General features: G+C 27.8%; 2 protein-coding genes across 9 annotated transcripts in view; one reads left to right on the forward strand and one right to left on the reverse strand.

Annotated features, from left to right (window-relative positions):
- The window catches only part of LOC123263825, a 300,526-nt gene that overhangs the window by 264,380 nt on the left and 12,820 nt on the right, over nt 1-23,326 (forward strand). For all 6 annotated transcript variants that reach the window (XM_044726843.1, XM_044726846.1, XM_044726845.1 and 3 more), the window contains one exon: nt 21,241-21,577. In XM_044726843.1, coding sequence (XP_044582778.1) covers nt 21,241-21,577 — 337 coding nt within the window. The remainder of the gene's footprint in view (nt 1-21,240; nt 21,578-23,326) is intronic.
- Nucleotides 1-23,326, reverse strand: part of LOC123263828 (autophagy-related protein 16-1) — a 289,529-nt gene that overhangs the window by 233,695 nt on the left and 32,508 nt on the right. The gene's annotated exons all lie outside the window — the stretch shown is intronic.

The following is a 23,326-nucleotide window of genomic DNA, read 5'->3' on the forward strand; positions in this document are numbered from 1 at the left end:
TCATTCAATATATATAATTGCACGGTAAAATAATATAAAATAGGTATCAAATATTCTCGAAAAAAATTTTCTCAAGGTGAGAAAATTTTTTTCTCAGCTCTAAGTAGGTGGCACTGCTTCCCTAAAGTATCTAAAAAATCTTGATCAAATATAAAAATTTGTCTCAAGTATTTATGATAAGAAAAAATGACTTCCACCAATAGAATTTAGAAAAATTTTAACTTCGGCCAACACAACTTCTATCTTCCTTCAAGCACCCGACAAATTTTCTTAATCCAAGAAATTTTTCTTTCTGTATAAAACTATTTCAATAAAAAAATCAAAGCCTTACGGAAAACAAGTCTCTTTGTATCAGCAAATAGATTTTCACCTAGGGTGAACGATTTTAAAACAAAAAATCCCATTAACACACTTTTCTTTGTTCCGGGGTTTGAACATTCAGCTCCTTCATCTTTTGTGCATGTTACATAAAAGCTGAAGAAATAAAATAAAGAGTGAAAAGGTATTAAGATTTCATAGCCAAGTCTCGAAAGATAAAAAACACGGAAAAAAAATAAAATAAAACAGAAAATGTAGTTTGTCTGAATATTTGAATATTTCTCGAGCGGGAAATCCAAGTTGGGTTAACGAATGTACAACACAGAGCGGAGTATTGAGATAAAGCGCCACCGCGGAAAGGTGGTTGCAAAAACTCGCAGGGGATGATGAATAAAAAACCGAAAGGGAGTACCAGTATGCTTTCGCGCGAATTAGCTCTGGAACATTTTCTAAATAAAGTAATGCAAGATATAGCAGAATTTGATATAAAGCACTCGAACTCGGGATTTATTTTTTTGAGGGTAAATTTGAATAGCGGTCATTGCGAGGAGTAACATGGCGGCTGAAAAAAAAAAAAAAAAAAAAAAAAACGCAGAAGCTGAAATGAACGGTGAAAGAGTTTGCCAACTCGTTCTGGAAAAGTTAGTCCTAAGAATATTGCGCTGAAGGTTTACTTGCAACGAAGCTCTCAACGAAGAATGTCATTGGGCAGTACCTGGTTGCTGGTTAAAAACTTTCTGATTCGTTTGCTCCTTCGTTTTACTCATTACTACAAACTGTATTGCTTTAACCTACTTCTATAGTCTGAAAACGCATTTATATTTTTAAATTACGACCGAGTTAATTATCACGATTAGTTTGTCGCATTTTTTATTTTTTTTTTGTGCAGAATTATAGAGTTATTTTTTAATAATTTAAGACGAAAAGTGTTAATGGTATTTGATAGGTTGAGAGTAAAAATTTTTAATGTTAAAAAATGTATAATGGTTTAACGAGAGGACATAAATCCTCGAGTGTAAATTCATTAAAAGAATTTTTATTGGTAAAAATAAATGGAATAGCTGAAATGAATTTCATAGCAAGTAAAATGGTAATAGATTATACTTGAGAAATTTAAACAGGCGCCACTTCATCCATGAACAAGTACTATGTCACCAAAAATCTACAGTATTTAGCGGGCAGACTGCCAACGTTAGTCGTGGAATTAAGCGCTAAGTTAAGCACAGATAAAAATAATATATTTTTAAGAATATTACCGATTTGTCTCCTCGAGGCTCTAATTTTATTTCCTGGGTTTAGTTTTACGAGTTATTTAATTAGAATTAGCAATCTTGCAATCACTGTGTGACTTCCGTGATTTGTAAACAATAATAAATAGAATTTTGGGTTGTTAAATAATGATTTTTGGTAAATTCTACTGTACTTTTTTAAATATTGACGTTTTTAGAGATATCAGCTCATAATGATGTTACACTCATCAAGAGCTTTCATTTGAGTACTCACTTGCATTTTTGATATATTTTTCATACATATACATATATATGATATACACATATATATATATATATATATATATATATATATATATATATATATAAAATATGTGAAAAAATTGATGTGGGTACTCAAATGAAAGGTCTTGATAAGTGTAACATTGGGATGAGCTTATATCTTTAAAAATGTCAATAGTTCGCAAGATACGAGGTCATTTCTTAATTATCTAATGTATATATTAAAGATATAAGCTCATCCCGATGTTACATGTATCAAGAGCTTTCATTTAAGTACCAACTTGCATTTTTGATATATTTTTTATATATACATATATAATATATATAAATATATGAAATATATGAAAAATTGATGTGGGTACTCAAATGAAAGGTATTGATAAGTGAAACATTGGGATGAGCTTATATCTTTAAAAATGTCAATAGTTCGCAAGATACGAGGTCATTTCTTAATTATCTAATGTATATATTAAAGATATAAGCTCATCCCGATGTTACACTCATCAAGAGCTTTCATTTGAGTACCCACTTACATTTTTGATATATTTTTCATACATACATATATATAATATATATAAATATATGAAAAATTGATGTGGTACTCAAATGAAAGGTCTTGATGAGTGTAACATCAGGATGAGCTTATATTTTAAAAAATTTCATTATTTCACAAATTACAAGGTCATTTTTTAATTACGTATCTACACATCGAGCATTTTCGAATGCAGCCTAAATACTTATCATCATAAATTGACTATTGGTGCGAATGATATGAAACCTTAAAAAGGCATAACAAAATTTTGCTTATTCTCTTAAAAATATAGATTAAAATCCGTGAAAAAAAAATTTTTAGTAGCATATAAAAATTTTATTTAACAAAAAATAAAATATTTCACGCGTAAAAAATCCTATAGCATATAAAACTATATCTTCGTCATACATATATAGGTTACCTGCGGTTATTCTCACCCGAGCGTGTAGTAGTAACGCAGGTATATAATAAACAAAATAATAACTTGCTTTTTACCGAGGACTATCGTACTGTATTAGCATTTAAGTTTGTGTAATAACGATGTAACATTACCTTGTATAGTTGACAGGTTGTTTAAACGACGCACTTTATCATTTTATTGTATTTTTTGTCAAGAGAAATATCACTTACCTAGAACAAAAAAAAACAACTTTTATTAAATAGTTATCATTAGATCTTTAGTCGGATGTGCTTTTTATATAAAGAGTGGCGAGTGTACAGTATATACGAAAATAGATCCAGCAAACCGTTGCAATATTGCGTGACGGATCTGACAGTTTAGTTTAAATATTAAGTGTATTTAATGAATGGCGAGATAACGCGCTATTACGTTTGACGGTACTATTTTTATCCAAAACGGGAAAATGTTTTTTTCTTTGTACTGATAGAAGGATTTAATAAATTGAATTAGTAAAAAAATTTTTATTGATTTATTTGGAAGAAAAAAATATTTTTTACCCCAGCAATATTATTTGTTACAGTTTAATAAATTATTTTTTTATTCTCAATAAATTATATTTATATAAACAAAGTTTTATTATATCAAAATAAATATTTGTTTCCACTAAATAATATTTAGTAGTAGTTACTAAATATTTATTTGGTAAGTATAGGCATTTTTTTATAAGAAAAATTGTTATTTTGTTACTAAAAAAAAATTCATAACGAAAGTAAAAAAATATTTCTATTTGGAGCATTGAAAACTAAAATGAAATAAATTTTGGTTTTTTGGCTATAAATTGGTAAACCACCGAAATAACAGTCTCCTGGGCTGTTCCATTCCCAAAATTAAAACTTTAAGATTACATTTTAAGTTATTCATCCATAATATATAATTTGGTCCATAATGTTTATAAACTTAATTAGTTAACTAACAATCTTCTTCAATAAAAAGTACCAAAAATTAATTTGTTTCATTAAATTCATTGAACCAAAGTTTGTCCCAGCCATTTTAAGAACAGTCCCCTGCCAGTAGTTCAAAGCCAAAAAAAAAATCCAGCGTGTTATTTTACCTTTTGTAAGGTTTATAAGGACCTAACTAGCCTTGACTTAATAACCTGTTAGCGCTTTATCGGCATTTTATTTAGTGTCAAAGCACCGTTTGTGCTGGAAATATGTGTCTAGGCCACTTCAAAACTCAGTCCCCTGGCAACTATTTTTATTTATAATTTATTTATAAAATTCGATCCATAAGTCTTAATATTATTCTAATTAATGTAAACATTCATTGAGAACTTGAAAAGTTGAATGCATTGAAATAGTTTGCTTGATTTTTCTCAATTTGGTAAAAAAAAAACAGTTCCCTGGCAAACAGTCTCCTGAGATGTTATATGGCAAAAGATACACAAATATCGAAAAAGCAAAAATTAAATCGGCTGTTTATTTATTATGATTAAGCTGATAGTTTTGTAGCCCTTGTTAATTTGTTTTTCTAATAAAATCAAAAATAATTTGGTCGGACAATTTTGTACAGATTTAAGACGTCCTTACAGAGAATCACCCATATGTCATTTCTCAGTGGAGTTTAGTTTAAATTTTTCAATTAGTCTATTATTATGTTAAAAACTTGTTTAATTTTCAATTTTATAAATGTCTCTAAAAAATTATAATTTAATGAGGTTATTTTCTCTATAATACCTTATATTTTTACTTAAAATTATTTATTTTAATTATTTTGATTTATTTTGAGTTAAAAGTTAGGTTATACGGTAAAATTAGTTAAAAAATGAATTTGTTCAAAACCAATAAACGATTTATTGCGTAGCAATAAATCATTTGTTATATACTAAATATTTATTTGGTGGCAATGGGCTTTAATAAATGATTTAGCAACTATTACTAAATCTTAATAAATAGAACCAAATCCTTCCATCAGTGCAGCGTCCTTTAATCTTATATTTAGTTTGAATAAATTATTTTTTTATTCTAAAAAAATTATATTAATACAATACGAAAAAATGGAAAAAATTCAGCACTTGTCATCAGTCCGATGATCTCTTTAAAAGGTAAAGTGTTTCATATAGATCGACAGAACAAAGTCTACGTGACACTTTTAATTTATACATACGAGACATAGAAATGGTTTTTGTTATTCAAAGTGTCTGAAAGAGTACAGGATTGGGTTCAGTGTCCGCGAAGAAATGAGTGAACGTAGATATGCTATATATGTTTATATAGCATAGACGTCTGAGGCTAGAAAAATATATAAGAAATAGAATGAGTATATACTCTGCCCAGGAGTAGGCGGCTGGGGAATCAGACGCGTTTTTCATTTTTCATTTATTTTCCGATCGAACGCTCGACATATGTATTTTCTGAGGGATATTTTCCGCTAGGACGGAACTTTCCAAGAAAAGGGCAAGGGGTGAAAGACTAGTCTGGAGTCTAGAGTCTAGAGTCTGGACTGGAAACCCGGGAAAGGGGACTAAAAATACAAAAGAATAAAAAAATATATATCGGGAAATATGTAACCAATATTTTTATATTTTTCTATTTTTATAACTATACTGTAAAAAAATTCCTTTGAGAACACCTTAGTGCTTTTTTTACTTGCTCTAGATTTTTTTTCATAATCGCATTTTAGATAAATAATTAAAATTTTGCTCAATTAAATAATGACTTTTGTTAAATTGTACTGTATTTTCTTAACTGTTGACGTTTTTAAAGATATAAGCTCATCTCGATGTTACACACTTCAAGAGATTTCATTAGAGTACCCACATACATTTTTGATATATTTTTCATATATACATATATAATATATGAAATATATGAAAAATTGATGTAGGTATTCAAATGAAAAGTCTCGATGAGCGTAATGTTATGGTGAGCTTATATTTTAAAAAATGTCAATTGTTCACAAGATACAAGATCATTTCTTAATTATATAATGTACATAAGATTTATTTTGAAGATATAAGCTCATCCCGATGTTATGCTCCCCAAGAGCTTTCATTTGAGTACCCATATGTATTTTTGATATATTTTTCATATATATATATATATATATATATATATATATATATATATATATATATATATATATATATATATATATATATATAAATATATGAAAAATTGATGTGGGTACTCAAATAAATGGTCTCGATGAGTGTAATGTCATGGTGAGCTTATATCTTTAAAAATGTCAATAGTTCACAAGATATAGGGTAATTTTTTAATTATGTATCTAGAAGAGTATTTTTTAAGTAAAAACCAATTTTATCATATGACTATCCTGGAGACAAAATTTTTCTTATTTTCTTAATAATATAGATAATTTATAAAGATAATTTTTGTATTAACTGTTAATAAATATTTATTGAATATTAAAAAATATTTATTAAATTAAATAATTGTCATCAAATAAATTAAATTATTAATAGTTAATAATTTAATAGTTAATAATTTATTAATAGTTAATAATTATTAATAATAAATCCTTCTATCGTTGATATTATAAAACGCTATAATTTTTTTTATTCATTAAACAAATTTGAATAATTCAAAAAAGCTTATAAATTATTAATAATACATGCGGAAAACAAAGAGACGGAAAGTTAAATCAATATCCTCGAGTCAAGTCATCAGAGATGAGATATTACCTTGAAAAATATCCAAATTACTTATTATTATAATCTTGGCATATGAACTTCTGTCATAAAAGCTAATTAACCCGTTAAAAATTAATTATTCTCCTAATAGTGCAATATTTATTTTTCTATTCAAAGTTACGCTTGGAATTCCGCCATTGTTTTTGAACAATAATTTTATTTTATTAAATTTTCTGGCATTGTAATAGTACAAATAAATTTTTTTTTTTTTCTTTTAATTAAATCGTAAAAACTGGCAATAAAATTTATTGAGAGAAAATTGAAAATACTTGATAAATTTAAATATCTTTATAAAATATTTTAAAAATATTTCTCGGGTATGTTTTTAATAAAAATAAATACGAGGGTGGAGGATAGAGGGTGTTGGTTGTTAATTCAAGCCCGTCTCGACCTAGTAGTGGTACTCGGCATGGCGTTGATACTGCTATGCTCTGAAAAAGCCGGATCTCCGGGCCGTACGCGTTCAGCATTGCCGGATTTTGGTGGTTTACAGTGTTACGTGCTACGGTTAACAGAAAAGGCCGAATTCGATTTTAATCCTTTGATCCAAAACCAACAGTTCTCTATTCACATTCGTATATATATTTTATATATACCCGGATTATTTTACACTTAAAAATATTTCACTTCAAGTGATGAATTATTTTTTTTGTTTTAAATAATAAAAAATAAAATAAAAATTCCGAGGTTTTAACTATCAGCCATAAATTCCTTTTTCTATTTATGAAAAAGTCATATCGGTTTTTATGCAAAAAATATTTCTGGTTAAAATAGATTAGAAGAACTTTTTTGATAAAAATTTTTTTTTTCGGATAATTGAAAGGAATATTCGGAAAGCCGGTTGCGTTAACAGATATTCGAGGAGGAGAACCGCAAGTACCACGGAAATGTAAATCGAGCGACATTTAACCAAACACTCGGGCTTGTGAGAGCGAGGAATCGGATAGCTAACCAGTACAGAGCACTGTAGGATGTAGGATGTTGGATAAAGGGTGAAGGGTGCAGGACACGAGGACTACCAGAGTGCCAGTGGTTCAAGGGGCACCAAAGTCCAACCTGACTTAATGGCTATTCTCTTGATGCAATTTGTCTCCCTGCCCCGAGTGTCCACTCTGGATTACGTGATTTAGAAATTGTTTGGGTTAATTTTAATTCCTTTTTTAGATTTATTAGTAATCAATTAGAAAAATTGTTAAATCTTTTTAAATGGTTATAAAATTATTATTATCAAGAGAATAAGAATTATTATTAATATTATTAATATTATCAAGAGAATATAAAATTATTATTATCAAGAGAATAAGAAATATTTTGTCTCCAGACAATTTATAACGATAACTATTTAGGCTGCATTCGAAAATGCTCTCATCTCTAGATACATAATTAATAAATTACCTTGTATCTTGTGAAATATTGACTTTTTTAATGATATAAGCTCATCCTGATGTTATACTCATCGAGACCTTTCATTTGAGTACCCACATCAATTTTTCATATATTTTATATATTTATAAATATGTATATATGAAAAATATATGAAAAAGGCATGTGGGTACTCAAATGGAAGCTCTTGATGAGTGTAACATCAGGATGAGCTTATATCTTTAAAAATGTCAGTAATTAATGAATGACCTCATATCTTGACAATTATTGACATTTTTACAGATATAAGCTCATCCTGATGTTACACTCATTGAGACCTTTCATTTGAGTACCCACATCAATTTTTCATATATTTTATATATTTATATATATTACAAATATGTATATATGAGAAATATATTAAAAATGCAAGTGGGTACTCAAATAAAAGGTCTTAATGAATATAACATCGGGATGAGCTTATATCTTTAAAAATGTCAGGAATTAAGAAATGGCCCTGTATTTTGACAACTATTGACATTTTTACAGATATAAGCTCATCCCGATGTTACACTCATCGAGACCTTTTATTTGAGTACCCACATCAATTTTTCATATATTTTATATGTTTATATATATATATATATATATATATATATATATATATATATATATATATATATAAATGAAAAATATATCAAAAATACAAGTGGGTACTCAAATTGAAGCTCTTGATAAGTGTAACATCGAAATGAGCTTATATTTCAGAAAATGTCATTAATTAAAAAATAACACTGTATTTTGTCAACTATTGCCATTTTTAAAGATATAAGCTCATCCTGATGTTACACTCATCGAGACCTTTCATTTGAGTACCCACATCAATTTTTCATATATTTCATATTTTTATGTATATTATATATATGTATATATGAAAACTATACCAAAAATGCATGTAGGTACTCAAATGAAAGCTTTTGATGAGTATAACATCAGGATGAGCTTATATCTTTAAAATATATATTATAAATATGAATATACGAAAAATATATCAAAAATGCATGTGGGTACTCAAATGAAAGCTTTTGATGAGTGTAACATCAGGATGAGCTTATATCTCTAAAAACATCAATACTTAAGAAAGTACAGTGCAATTTAACAAAAGTCATTATTTAATAAAGCAAAACTTATTAATAGTTCACAAGCCACCGCAGTCACGTAGTGACTGCAAAGTTACTAGTTATTATTATTGCGATTTAAGAGTCATTAATAAAATCTTATAAAATTAAATTACTCTGCATTGAGATAAAAAATTTGGATTTGTTCTTTAACTAATTACCAAAAAACAAGTATCAATTCTCAGTATAAACAGTAAACTAAAATTGAAATAGTATTAAACTATTTAAAAGTTAGTATATACCATGAAAATAGGATTATAATAATAATATAATGATATTAATAACAATTTTAATAACCCTTAATATAAGTTAAAACTTATCAGATTAAACTCTGTGAGATTGAAATTCGGAGTATTTGGGTATTCGGATCGGTATTTCCAGTGAGGATGAATACGATGACTATGAGAAGCACTTGTACATCATCCGGGGTAGAGAAATGTGAGTATAGATCCATCCCGGATCGCTAATTAAATTTTAGCGAGTTTTTTCCATGAATTTTCTGCTAGGATCCATAGACTACTCGGTCGGTTCTCTCGCTTACAAGTAAAACGTCGGGGGGGAGGAGGGAGCAACCTGAGTAAAACTCCCTCAACTCTTTTTCGACGAATCCATGCGCTCAAGTGGAACGCAATTAACGTTTGTCAGCAAAAACCCGACGACATCACTGGCACGCCGAGGACAGTGAGTCGACCGCGCTTAAACTTTCCTTATTACGATCCTCTATCCTCTTCAGCAGCGATCCCATCCGTGGATGAGCTGAGCCTCCCTCACAATTCTGCCTTTACTTGTCGTACCTTATACCTTATACCTTACCCAGTAAAGTCTACTAGTATTAAACCTCCTGGTACTAGTACTGGTACTGGTTGTCATTGTCCTGCGCTATACTTTGCCATTCATCGCTCAGATGCTTCTCGATTAAATATCTTCCCAGATCCGGCGTTCCTTCTCTCGAGAAAACGAGTACGGGAATCAGAATGAGATGATGATAATAAAATAGAATAAAAGTTTATGACGCTGTGAATTTATTAGACCGGATGCCCGTCCCGTCCCATTACTGAACCGACCGAGTAGTACCAGTAGTACCAGATACAATCCACATACCTTCGACTACCTACTTCTACTTCTACTACTACCAACTATTTTACACGCTATACTGTAAGCAAAAGATGCAAATTAATAACTAACTTAACTTTCCACAAATTCTACTTTTTATTTACTCATCACTTACTCTATACTCAATCAAATTATTACTAAATTGTAGTCTTTAATACGAAAAGAATTTTTTTTCAATACTCAATTCAATTTATTAACTGTTAATAAATATTTTTTAACTATTAATAAATATTCTTTTCTTCCAAATAAATATTTATTGAATGGCAAAAAATATTCATTAAAATTTAATAAATCAAATAATTGTCTTCAACTAAATTAAATTATTTCTAGTTAATAAATCCTTCTAATATCTATTTTTTTTTTTACCTTCAATATCAATTAAAATTTCATTTATTTTAATATTGATAATTTTTGTATCACAATTTTAATTAAAAAATAATTTATCGCAAAAAAATATTTTTTGTTTGATGCTTCAATAAATTATTAAAAAATAGCATGAGTATTAATTCAAAAAAAATAATTTTTTTTCCGTAAAAATGACCGATAAAAATTAATAATAAATATGCCAAGCTAAAATAAATTTCAATTGTGAATAATTTCTGTTGACAAAATAAAGTTTTAAGAATATGGTAAGCAAATATTGAATAAAAAAAATAAAAAAACAATTTATCCATCCAAAGTATGATTTTATTAAAATACCCGAGCGATAAAAAATATAAAAGTTTAGTTAAAAGATCCGACGAGTTACACACTATATCGTGAGTTTTATAAACAAGTAGATGCATAAAACACTTGTAAATATTTATGAGAAAATAATGGTCGGGATAATATCGTCGAATATGTCGGATCGACCGCGAATAACCTGTAAATAGATGGGATACTGATGCCGGTACCAATATTATCCAAGCAAACATATACACACATACACACTTGGTGAGACTTAAACGTGTGAGTAAAAGCGACATATGTTGGCGCTGTACACTGCGGGTGTGTATCCACGATGTAATTATACGATAAAGTTAATGTACGGTTGTCAGGGTAACCAACTATAGCAAATACCTTTCCTCTAAAGTCTCTTCTCTCGTCCGAGTTAAAACGGGATAGAATGGGAGCTAGAGCTTCTGGTGGTCGCCCAGATGTAACAGGTGCCACTAACTTTCGGAATTACGTCATCTACGGATTGCCCCGACATAGAATAAAGCTAGTAGTGAGGAGAATAGAATCTAAGCTCGGGCAGAAATCTTGGAGCTAAAACGCCAACGCGATAAGAACACCCGACATTTGTGGGAATTTATTGCAAGCATTATTTCTAAATAATTTATTCGGGTTATCTCGATTGTTTTCACGTGCACTGTTAAAATTTTTGTAAAATTACAATCATATTACAAAATAAATAATAAGTAAAATTACAAATCAATGTACACCGAAAGAAAATTGAAGGAGTTTTTTACTATTTTACTATTGTAATTTTTACTAAATAAAATAGTAACGGTGGACTATACTTCTCATTCAGTAATTTTTACGATCTACTATTGTAAATTTTATCCAACAAATAAGACTAGCAAGAGTCTTAAAAAGTCGAATACTATAGAGCAAATTATACAATATGTGTTTGTGAACTTTACAATTCAACTATTGTAAAAATTCACAGTTGGTTTTTTTAAAAGAAATATTAGGACTAATTGTTACCTGTACAGTAATCGAAAAAAGAAACCGAAATTTTCGAGCTATCTGGGAATCGAACCCAGAATTCTGTGTTGGCAGCCAGAGACTCTCCCCCTACGCTATCCGAGGTAAACTAAGATCCATATTTTTTAACATTTACATAAACTCGGAGTCTAGCACTGTGCACGGCCATTACTCACACTAATTGAGAAACATTCCAATTCAACTATTGTAAAATTTGCTATAGTTCTATTGGAAAGATACAGAGGCAGCACTGGAAATTTTCATCTCTTACTTTTTACAATAGTAATATCGTATTTTTTCATGAATAAATAGTATTTTTTCTTCTAAAATATTTGACAATTAATAGTAATAAAAGTATAGTCTAGCTTTACAATAGTTGTATCGTAAATTTTCCCAGAAATTTTTTCCCGTGTATAGCAATGCGAAATAAAATACAATTCATGTAATTTTCCAACACCTGTCAGGAAACCTACTAAGATGTATTGTAATTTCACAATTTTCATGTATAAACCTAACACGCATTGTAATATTACAGAACCGTTGGTCAATTTTTAAGAAAAAGCTTTTTAATTTTGCAAACATTATTTGTGATCTGATTCGATATAATTGTATGTAAAATCACAAAAAAATATTGTAATTTATATTACAATAATCTCATGAAAAATTTAAAAAGCTTTTTTTTATTTTTACAATTTTTATTGTAAAATAACCCAGCGCAATGTTATGTTACCAGACAATTTTAATTATATTACACGAATTGTAATACTACTTGACTGTTTTCCAATTTTAAAAACAATACTTTTCAGTTTTACAAAAATGAGACTGATGTATCAAAAAACAACAATGTCCTTCATATTTATTTTTACTAATTTTTAGTCTATGGTTGTTTATTTGCAATAATAAATTCGAGGCATTATTTATCTTTTATAAATTTTAATAATACGCTCAAACGATCATTTCAAAATCAATATATTTGAATGAGTATATGTTAGACTTTAATTTTTATAATATTCAATGAAATATAAATAATGTAAAAGTTAGTTATTTTCCATCAATAAACAGCATCAAATAACACAAATAATGTAAATAATAAATAATAAGCCGTAAAGCTCAATCACCACATAGGATTAGCTTATTAGAATAATAAGATGTTACATCACCTATTGGTCGTACGGCGTAGGGCGTTAGGTATCGGACTGTCAAGCGCGCGGCTCGCGTTCGATTCTTAGTTAGGGTATATATTATTTTCACTTTATATCATCTGAGTTGTAAAAATTAGGTCGACGTCAGATGCAAAATCTTGTCAGCGCTTCATAAAAATAAAATGACAACAAATATTAAATCAAATCTTTCTTTTTTATTATTTCAATTAAAGTAAAATTCAAGAAAAGAATTGTAATTTTACAAACTTAGCTAATCTAAAAATATTTGTAAAATTACAAAACCGTTTTGTAAAATTAGTAACCTCACAGAGCTATATATGTTTTGTAATATTACTATACCCGATTGTAATTTTAAATAAATATTTTTCCTATTAGCTTCCAATACACTTTTTGTAAAATTACAATAGTAATTTTAAACAGTGATGGCTGACAAATAAATAACACCATGATAAATAATAAATAATAAATAATGTCGATTAAATTGTTAATTCACCGGGATACTTAATCTTTGAGTAACGGTAGCTGATTGGGAATTAATTACTTGTATCGTGTAATCTGCATATGCAAATTTAGAGCACAGGAGTTGAGTGCTTTAGAGCTCAAGCTTGGCTCTGATGTTCTAGAGAGGGAGAGTGAGGGTTTTGACGAGGTGGTGTAGGCTAAAATTCTTACACCATTTATTATTTATTATTTATTATTTATTATTATAGTAGGAGAGGACTTTTTTAGAATTATTGACAGCCTATGAATATTAATTTATTTATTATGAATATATACGATGTATTATCGGTAGATAAATATTGTTTTAGCCTAAGAGTTATTTTCTGTTCATTAATCCTATTTTTTTGAGAATCCTTTTGATGAATTTATGGATATTAAAATGTTCCTTTTTTTTTTGGTAATTGAGGCTATTATTTAGTGAGAATTTTATGAGGAGTTACTATTATTATCTATATTATAAAGAGAATAAGAAAAATTTTGTTTTCAAGATACATAATTAAGAAATGACCTTGTATCTTGTGAACTATCGACATTTTTAAAGATATAAGCTCATTCTGATAATAGACTCATCGAGACCTTTCATTTGAGTAGCCACATCAATTTTTCATTTATTTTATATATTTATATATATTATACATATGTATGTATGAAAAATATATCAAAAATGCATGTGGATACTGAAATGAAAGCTCTTGATGAGTGTAACTTCGGGATGAGTTTATATCTTTAAAAATGTCAGTAATTAAGAAATGACCTTGTATCTTGTCAACTATTGACATTTTTAAAGATATAAGCTCACCATAACATTGCACTCATCGAGACCTTTCATTTGAATACCCACATTAATTTTTCATATATTTCATATATTTATATATGAAAAATATATCAAAAATGCATGTGGGTACTCAAATGAAAGTTCTTGATGAGTGTAATGTAAAAATGAACTTATATTTTTAAAATATATATATATATATATATATATATATATATATATATATATATATATATATATATATATATATATATATATATATATATATATATATATATGAAGCTCTTGATAAGTGTATCATCGGGATGAGCTTATATCATTAAAAACGTCAATAGTTGAGAAAATACAGTGCAATTGAACAAAATTTTCGTCCAGTTATACGGAAAAAATATAATTTTTTATATTTTATACTCATGCTATTTTTTAATAATTTATTGAAGTACCAAAAAAAAATATTTTTTTTTAATTAAAATCGTGACTGTAAAAAAATCATCAATATTAAAATAAATGAAATTTTAATTAATATTGAAGATAAAAAAAATAAAAAAAGATTAAACAAAGAATTATTTAATAAATAAAAGCTCGATCGTGTTTATCTAACGTATTAAGCAGAAGAGCTAGTTAAAGATGGAATGGAGGATAATAAACACGTAATAAAAGTTTTAAAAGGTATTAATTTGGTGTGACATTGACTAAGTATTCGAAGGAAGTGGTGGTCAGTTAAGAAGTACAGTCTGTTCTCTCCTTCCTTTTCTATTCACCAAGTTGTTCTTCACTTGTATGAGTATTTGTTTTTATTTATTTCATTTTATTTTATTTTATTCACTACGAGAGAATGTGGTGGTGTTGCCGATGGTGTGCAGCACGGTAGCGCATCGAGCGATAAAGTTGTATCTATCTCCCTGTTATCTTTGTCGTAATTCCTGGAGTCGTGTCGCGCGACGGCATGCGAGAATGGGTACGGTCAGTATATATATTTTAATGGTCACATTTCTGAGAGCGACCGGATAGGCTCCTTCTCTCCCTCTCTCTGTTTCTCTTCAGGGCAAGCTTTAACCTCAACAACCACTTTACTTTGCCTCTTGCCTCTTCTCTCTTTCAGCAGGACGAGCAACTGCTTCTATTCCTCAGGCTCAAGATCTTGGTTTACTAACACCCAGTACGCCAACTTAACTAAACTAGGTACACCAACATTAATACCAACTAAACGATCCTACAAAGTTTTCTCAAGGCCCAAGTGTTTTCATAATACACTTAACTTTATTACTATTATAATTAAAACTACTTCTTTGATTTATTAAAATAAATATTTTTATTCCATTTATGGCATTTATTAAAAGTTAGCTTTTTTTAATTCAATTTCAAGCTTGTTTTATTTAAAAGTTCCTTGTTAGTTATGATTCGCGACAAAATGGCCGGCCGGTAGCTAAAATGGAAGTATTTTTAAAGAAAATCGAGGTTCCGAGTTCGAGTCCAGGCTAAATTTTTTTTTTAATATAATAAAAATAATTTTTTAAATTCAATAATAAACTGATTTAGTAACAAAATTTTTAGTCATTTGGAAAAAAAAATATTTTTTACCCATCAATATTATTTATTACAGTTTATTGTTTGTATAATTAAGAAATAAGCTTGTATCTTGTTAACTATTGACATTTTTAAAGATATAAGCTCATTCTGGTGTTGCACTCATCGAGACCTTTCATTTGAGTACCCACATCAATTTTTCATATATTTTATATATATGTATATATTATATATATATATATATCTATATATGAAAAATATATCGAAAATGCAAGTGGGTATTCAAATGAAAGCTTTTAATGCGTGTAACATCGGGATGAGTTTATATTTTAAAAAATGTCAATAATTAAGAACTGACATTGCTATGTTGTCAACTAATGACATTTTTAAAGATGTAAGCTCATTCTGATGTTACACTCATCGAGACCTTTCATTTGAATAGCCACATCAATTTTTCATATATTTCATATATATGTGTATTTATTATATATATGTATATATGAAAAATATATCAAAAATACATGTGGGTACCCAAATGAAAGCTCTTAATGAGTGTAACATCGGGATGAGCTTATATCCTTAAAAACATCAATACTTAAAAAATTACAGTGCAATTTAACAAAATTCATTATTCAATAAAGCAAAATTTATTAATTTATAGTTCACAAACCACGGAAGTCACATAGTGACTGCAAGGTTGCTAGTTTTTAGTAAAAAAGTTAGTTTATACATTAAAATTAGTTAAAAAAATGAATTTGTTTAATACCAATAAACGATTTATTGCGTAGCAATAAATCATATTGTTAAATACTACTTAATATTTCTTTGGTGGAAATAAATGGGCTTCAATAAATTATTTAGTAACTATTACTAAATATTGAGTAATAAAACGTTTGTTACTAAATTTTACTAAATAGAACTAAATTCTTCTCAGGTAAAATTTTTCATTTTTTTTAACAGAATAAAAATAATTTAAATTCAATAAAAATCTGTGTAAGTTCATGATTCATAAATAAAATAAATAAGTCAAGCAGTCCCATTTGGTAAAAGTTTAACGATAAAAAAAAATCCCAAAGGTATTATTAATAATTAAACCTGAGATTAAGCTATTGAATATCAAGAGTAAAAAAATCAATAAAAATTGTCGGAATAAAATTTTTTTACTACCAATTTGATTGAATTATATTGTATTGTTTATAAGTTAATTTAATGATAAGAAAAAAAAAGTTTTAAAGGAAACAACTATAAAGAGATAAAAGAAAAACAATAAAAGTCAGAGAGTCCAAGTTGGTCTTTTAACATCTGGTAGTACGGTTAAAATTTCCCTTGAGATTTATACAAAGTTATAAGAGGGAAAAACTGTTGTCCTGATATCTGCTGGGAGAGGAATCACCGAGCAGAGAGGAGTTGTATCGTACTTTTATTTTATTTCCCTCGACTTGAGAGTTTAGTAGCTCGAGCTGTGCAGGTTCTAGACTGAGAAATGCCAGCCAGCAAACCCTCCAATGAAAGAAACGCTGCTAATACACAGGCTTTTATTATTCATTGGTTATTTCCCGCAATCCATTAGCAAATTGCCAATTATCGCTCGATCGGAAAATTTTTTACCTCAAATATTAATTAATATTTTTTTCTTTTATTATTTATACCGTCGATGCTTATTTTTTTTTTTTTTTTTTTTTTTTTTTTTTTTTTAATGACCAAGCTTGTTAACTTTTATTTAATTGACAGTTACAATGGATTTTATTAACACGCGGTTATATATATTTTTACTAAGTTAATTAAAATAGTGTCAATAAATGTAAAATTTATCACGCGGAATATTGTGACATTAAAAACAAATGACAGGAGAATACTACGTTTTAATGGTCATTTATCGTGTATGTGGGTGCTTGATGGACGTCAATTGTCCGGACAATATTGTTGACAGCCAAATAAAAAATTTATTATTAATGGTTTATGGATTTTTTTTTTTTTTAATAGAAAAAATGATAGAAAATCTAGTAAATAATTTTCTTTCAGTTTATAAATCAATTTTATAAAGAAAAAAATTTTTAGTGTCCCAGCCTGGACTCGAACTCGGAATTTTTTGGCAAATATATGTTACATAATTAAGAAATGACCTTGTATCTCGTGAATTATTGATATTTTTAAAGATATAAGCTCATTCTGGTTACACTCATCGACATCTTTCATTTGAGTACCCATATCAATTTTTCATATATTTTTTATATTTATATATTTCACAAATATCATATATATGAAATATATAAAAAATACCATGTGGGTACTTAAATGAAAGCTCTTGATAAGTGTAACATTGAAATGAGTTTATATTATAAAAAATGTCATTAATTAAGAAATTACCTTGTATTTTGTGAACTATTGATATTTTTAAAGATATAAGCCCATTCTGATGTTACACTCATCTAGACCTTTCATTTGAGTACCCACATCAATTTTTCATATATTTTATATATTTATGTATATTATATATATGTATATATGAAAAATATATCAAAAATGCAAGTAGGTACTCAAATTAAAGCTCTTGATGAGTCTAACATTGAAATGAGTTTATATCTTAACAAATGTCATTAATTGAAAAATGACATTGTATCTTGTCAACTATTGACATTTTTAATGAGATAAGCAGATCTCAATGTTATACTCATCGAGACCTTTCATTTAAGTACCCACATGTATTTTTGATATATTTTATATATTTATATATATTATATATATGTATATATGAAAAATATATAAAAAAATGCAAGTGGGTACTCAAATAAAAGCTCTTAATTGTGTAACATCAAGATGAGCTTATATTTTTAAAATATATGTTATATATATGTATATATGAAAAATATATCAAAAATGCATGTAGGTACTCAAATGAAAGCTCTCGATGAGTATAACGTCGGAATGAGCTTATATCTTTAAAAACGTCCATGTTTAAGAAAATACAGTGCAATTCAACAAAAGTCATTATCTAATAAAGCAAAATTTTATTCATTTAAAATAGATAGTAAAATAAAAGAGTTAATGAGTGTTAAATAAATAGTATAAAATAAGTATTGCACAAGACCGAAGTTTAAAACAAATAGTATTAAATCCGCAATATAAGTTATTACCCGCATTGTAGGTTCATACATTGGTTGTTAATCAGTCACAGAAGTTTGGAAAGTTTATTGCGTCTGAGTGGATGATACACAAGCTCCTCAAGAGTATATCTACCTTCTAGCTGTGAGCTCACACACATTAACCAACAGTAAAGGGAAATATATATCTATAGAACTAACAAGAGACTTTGATATAATATACACGCTTATAAGTCTACAAGAAACTTGCGTTCAATGATAAATTAACATTAAGATTGATTACTCACAAGGAAATAGACGATATTCACTCTTGAATATATATATATATATATATATATATATATATATATATATATATATATATATATATATATATATATATATATCTTGTGTTTAATATCAATGGCATTAAATAATTAAATTAAAGGGGAGTGTAAGAAAGAGAGAGAGAGAGAGAGAGAGAGAGAGAGAGAGAGAGAGAGAGAGAAAGAGAGATGATATGATGTATAAATAGGATATCCGTACCGACTAAAGATCAAAATTCTCATCTTTAAGCTGCATGATCCTTAAGAAGATCCACGCGAAGTAGTCAAATTTTTAAAACTTCCTGAAAATTTGTAAATTCAATCTACGTAGCCTAATTAATAAAAAAATTAAAAAACAGTAGGTTTCCGGGATATTTAATCAAATAATTAGGTTTAAAAATTATAATTTTTACATGTAAAATGCACGGAAAAAAGTAAACTGTATATTTGAATCGTTTATTTTAGAAACCCCATAAGTCATATTTTTTTCGAAATTGGATTTGTTGCATTTTTCGGTTCTTTGAATTTCCCCTCACTTATACCAGCACCAAAAAATATTAAATCCGTGTTCAAAACCTAACCAATCGGTCGATATAAATCTCATTTAGTTGAGAAATCCCATAAGTCAGTGACTTATAGGGTTTTTCGAATAAACATTCAATTTAAAAATTCAAAAAATAAATTTCTTTTTGTTTTGTCTTTTTCAAAAAAACTTCTTCTGAGTAAAAAAATTCATTTCAATGCAAAATACTTAAATTTTAATCATTTCTGCAGTATGGGTTTGAAAGAATTAAATTAAATTATTGTTTTATTGTTTGATGTGATTTCACTGACTTTAATTTAAAAATGATTGATTATTAGATAATTAGAAACTAAATTTACTGTTAAATACTTGAATTTTAATGAGTTTTACAATATTCGCTTGATGGATTAAAATTAAAAATATGTTGTTTTATTGTTGACTCTGATATAACTGATTTAAATTCTGAAATTAATGATAACCAAATAAAAATATATTATATTCACTGTTAAATAATTTGATTTTAATAATTTTTGCAATTTTACTTTTATAAAGGTAGATTGTGATAAATTAAAATGTTGTTTTATTGTTGACTCTCAGTTGACTAATTTAAAAGTAAAAATAGATGATTTATTATAATTTTCGTTAGTTGTAGTTCCAATACATATTTTGTACTATATTTTATAAATATAATAAATAATTGACGGAGAAAAATGAATAAATTAATGATTTTATTACTATTTTGTTCGTTTTGATGAGAAACCCCATAAGTCAATCAACTTCAAATCATTATTATGAATAGTAGTAATTAACAATTAAATTTTTTCATGCTCGAATATTTTTTCGGGATACTAACATTATTATTATTCATCATTGGTTCATGATGTTAATGCAAACTTAACCGAGAAAAATGTTTTTTGCTTCTCCTGAAAAATTTAGTATTTTTGGCTTATGTTATTAATAATTTTAAAATTAATTTTAAAATAACAAAAGTATTTTTACGTATTATTTTTTTATAGACATTTTTTACACTATGAGGTTACTTGGATCTCCTTAAATAATTAAATTAAAGAGGAGTGTAAGAGAGATGATATATAAATAGGATATCCGTATTGACTAAAGATCAAAGTTCTCATCTTTAAGCTGCATGATCCTTAAAAAAAATGATTACGTGATTTGCTTTGCCGTACACATCCAATCCGAATCCAGATGGGAAGTTTTGTTGGGTATAATATAGAAGCGATTCCTCTCGATAGTCGGGCCATGATCGATTTTTCTTATTAAGCTTTACTTCGCCTCTCAGCTCTCTACTTTACTCTCTGTTGAGAGAAAGAACAGACCACGCTTTGGCTATAAAGAATAAAATATAAAATAAAGATTGTATATATATCGCGAGTTGGCACGCGACGCGAGAAGAAAATACGGGATAGGAGATTTCCAGTCAACACGCGATCGTCTCGTGACTTTACGACTATCTTATTTTTCAGGCTAACACATTCCTAGCTAATTAATCTCTTATTTTGTTTTGTTGTTTAGATCTGCGAATTATGCCAACGCAACAAAAGTATGTGAGCTATCGGACATGGATCGTCTGACGATTGCCGGCTCCAGCGCATTCCAGACTTCCAAGGGCTTCGATTATCTCGAGAACCACTGTGTCGATGAGCCTGTTAAGCTTTGCGAGTTCAAGAAACTTACTGGAAGGATTTTAAAGACTGTTGATTCAGTTCATCAGGACATTGCTACTTCGGATGAGTGCCGTGAATTGTGTCTTAATTCTCCCTTCCGTTGTCACTCTTATGATTACGGTGACACTGGTGATATGGTGTGCAGACTCAGTCATCATGCCAGAGCTACTCTTTCTGATATTCAGGTTAGTTTTTATTTTTTTTTTTAAATTATTTTTAATTTTTTTTAGCAAAAAATTAAAATAAATTTTTTTTTTTATCAAATTTATTATTTAATTAATTTTTTAACAAAAAAATATTTTTAATAAAATTTTTTTAAAGTATCATTGTTAAAAATAACATTTAAAAAGATAACTTTTATAATTTAATAAAATTTTTAAGTTTTTTAATAAAAAGTTCTAAAAAGTTTCTTTTATTCTATTTCTGTTGTTTGAAATGATTAAAAAAATTATTTTCTTGAAAATATTAATAATTTTAAAATATCTAATTGAAATTTTTGCATCTAAAATTATGGCTAATTTTATGATACTAAAATTAGCTTACAACTTTCACTTCTTTTTTTAATCTAAATTATTAATAGAATATCAAAAATTTTGTCTGTAGGATACATAATTGAGAAATGACCTTGTATCTTAAGAACTATTGACATTTTTAAAAATATAAGCTTACTCTGACATTACACTCATCGAGACCTTTTATTTGAGTACCCACATCAATTTTTCATATATTTTATATATTTATATATATATAATATATTTGTATAGATGAAAAATATATCAAAAATGCATGTGGGTACTCAAATGAAAGTTCTCGATGAGTGTAACATCGAAATGAGTTTATATCTCAAAAAAAGTAATTTATAGAAAATTAACATTTTATCTGGTCAACTATTGACATTTTTAAAGATATAAGCTCATTCTGATGTTACACTCATCAAGACCTTTCATTTGAATACCCACATCAATTTTTCATATATTTTGTATATTTATATATATTACATATATATATATGAAAAATATATCAAAAATGCATGTAGGTACTCAAATGAAAGCTCTTGATGAATATAACATCAAAATGAGCCCGTATCTTAAAAAATGTCATTGTTTAAGAAATGACCTCGTATCTTGTGAATTATTAACATTTGTAAACATATAAGCTCATCCCGATGTTACACTCATCAAGACATTTCATTCGAGTACTCACATCAATTTTTCACGTATTTTTTATTCTTATGTATATATATATATATATATGTCGGAGATGAGAATAGCTGGGTTCTTCCCAAGGGATGGGAAAATCCTAAGCACTTTTAGTTTATAGCTAGAAAATAAAACTTAGAATTTTAATTTTTACGACTTAATCCGCTAAGGAAATTTTAGTTAAACTTTCCTTAAGTCTTTTATGACGGTAGGCTCGGGTTCGAAAGATCACATCTGCGGGTCTAACGTAGCCACGGTCAAGGGACAGCAATACCCAAGTGTACATCTTCGGAATGTACAATTGCAAAACGTAGCTTGTACATTTTTTTCAGAATAATTACCTGAAGGAGCTACGGATTGAAAAATAAGTTTTGAGAAGAGTCAGTTCTCTCTGAACAGTGAGCGATAACTGATTGCTGTCCTTCTGACCGTGGATTCGTTCTCTTATCCAAGTCTGTCGTCATTTTATTATTTCTAACGTTTAACATTAACGATATCTTATTTGTTAATATTGTTCATATTGCTAGTTCAGTGTATTAAATAAATTATAATTGTTAATAATTAGATAATAATATTAAATTATACTTTTAGTGTAGTGACTAGATAACATTGTGTGTGTATGTGTGTGTGTGTGTGCTACGCTTAAGTAAAACATTGTTACAAGAAACTATAATTGTGTATTAATAAAGTTGTACGATATTTGTGTCATCTAGATATTGTGATTAAATAATAAAA

This window comes from Cotesia glomerata, linkage group LG4, assembly GCF_020080835.1.
Source record: "Cotesia glomerata isolate CgM1 linkage group LG4, MPM_Cglom_v2.3, whole genome shotgun sequence".
NCBI lineage: Eukaryota > Metazoa > Arthropoda > Insecta > Hymenoptera > Braconidae > Cotesia > Cotesia glomerata.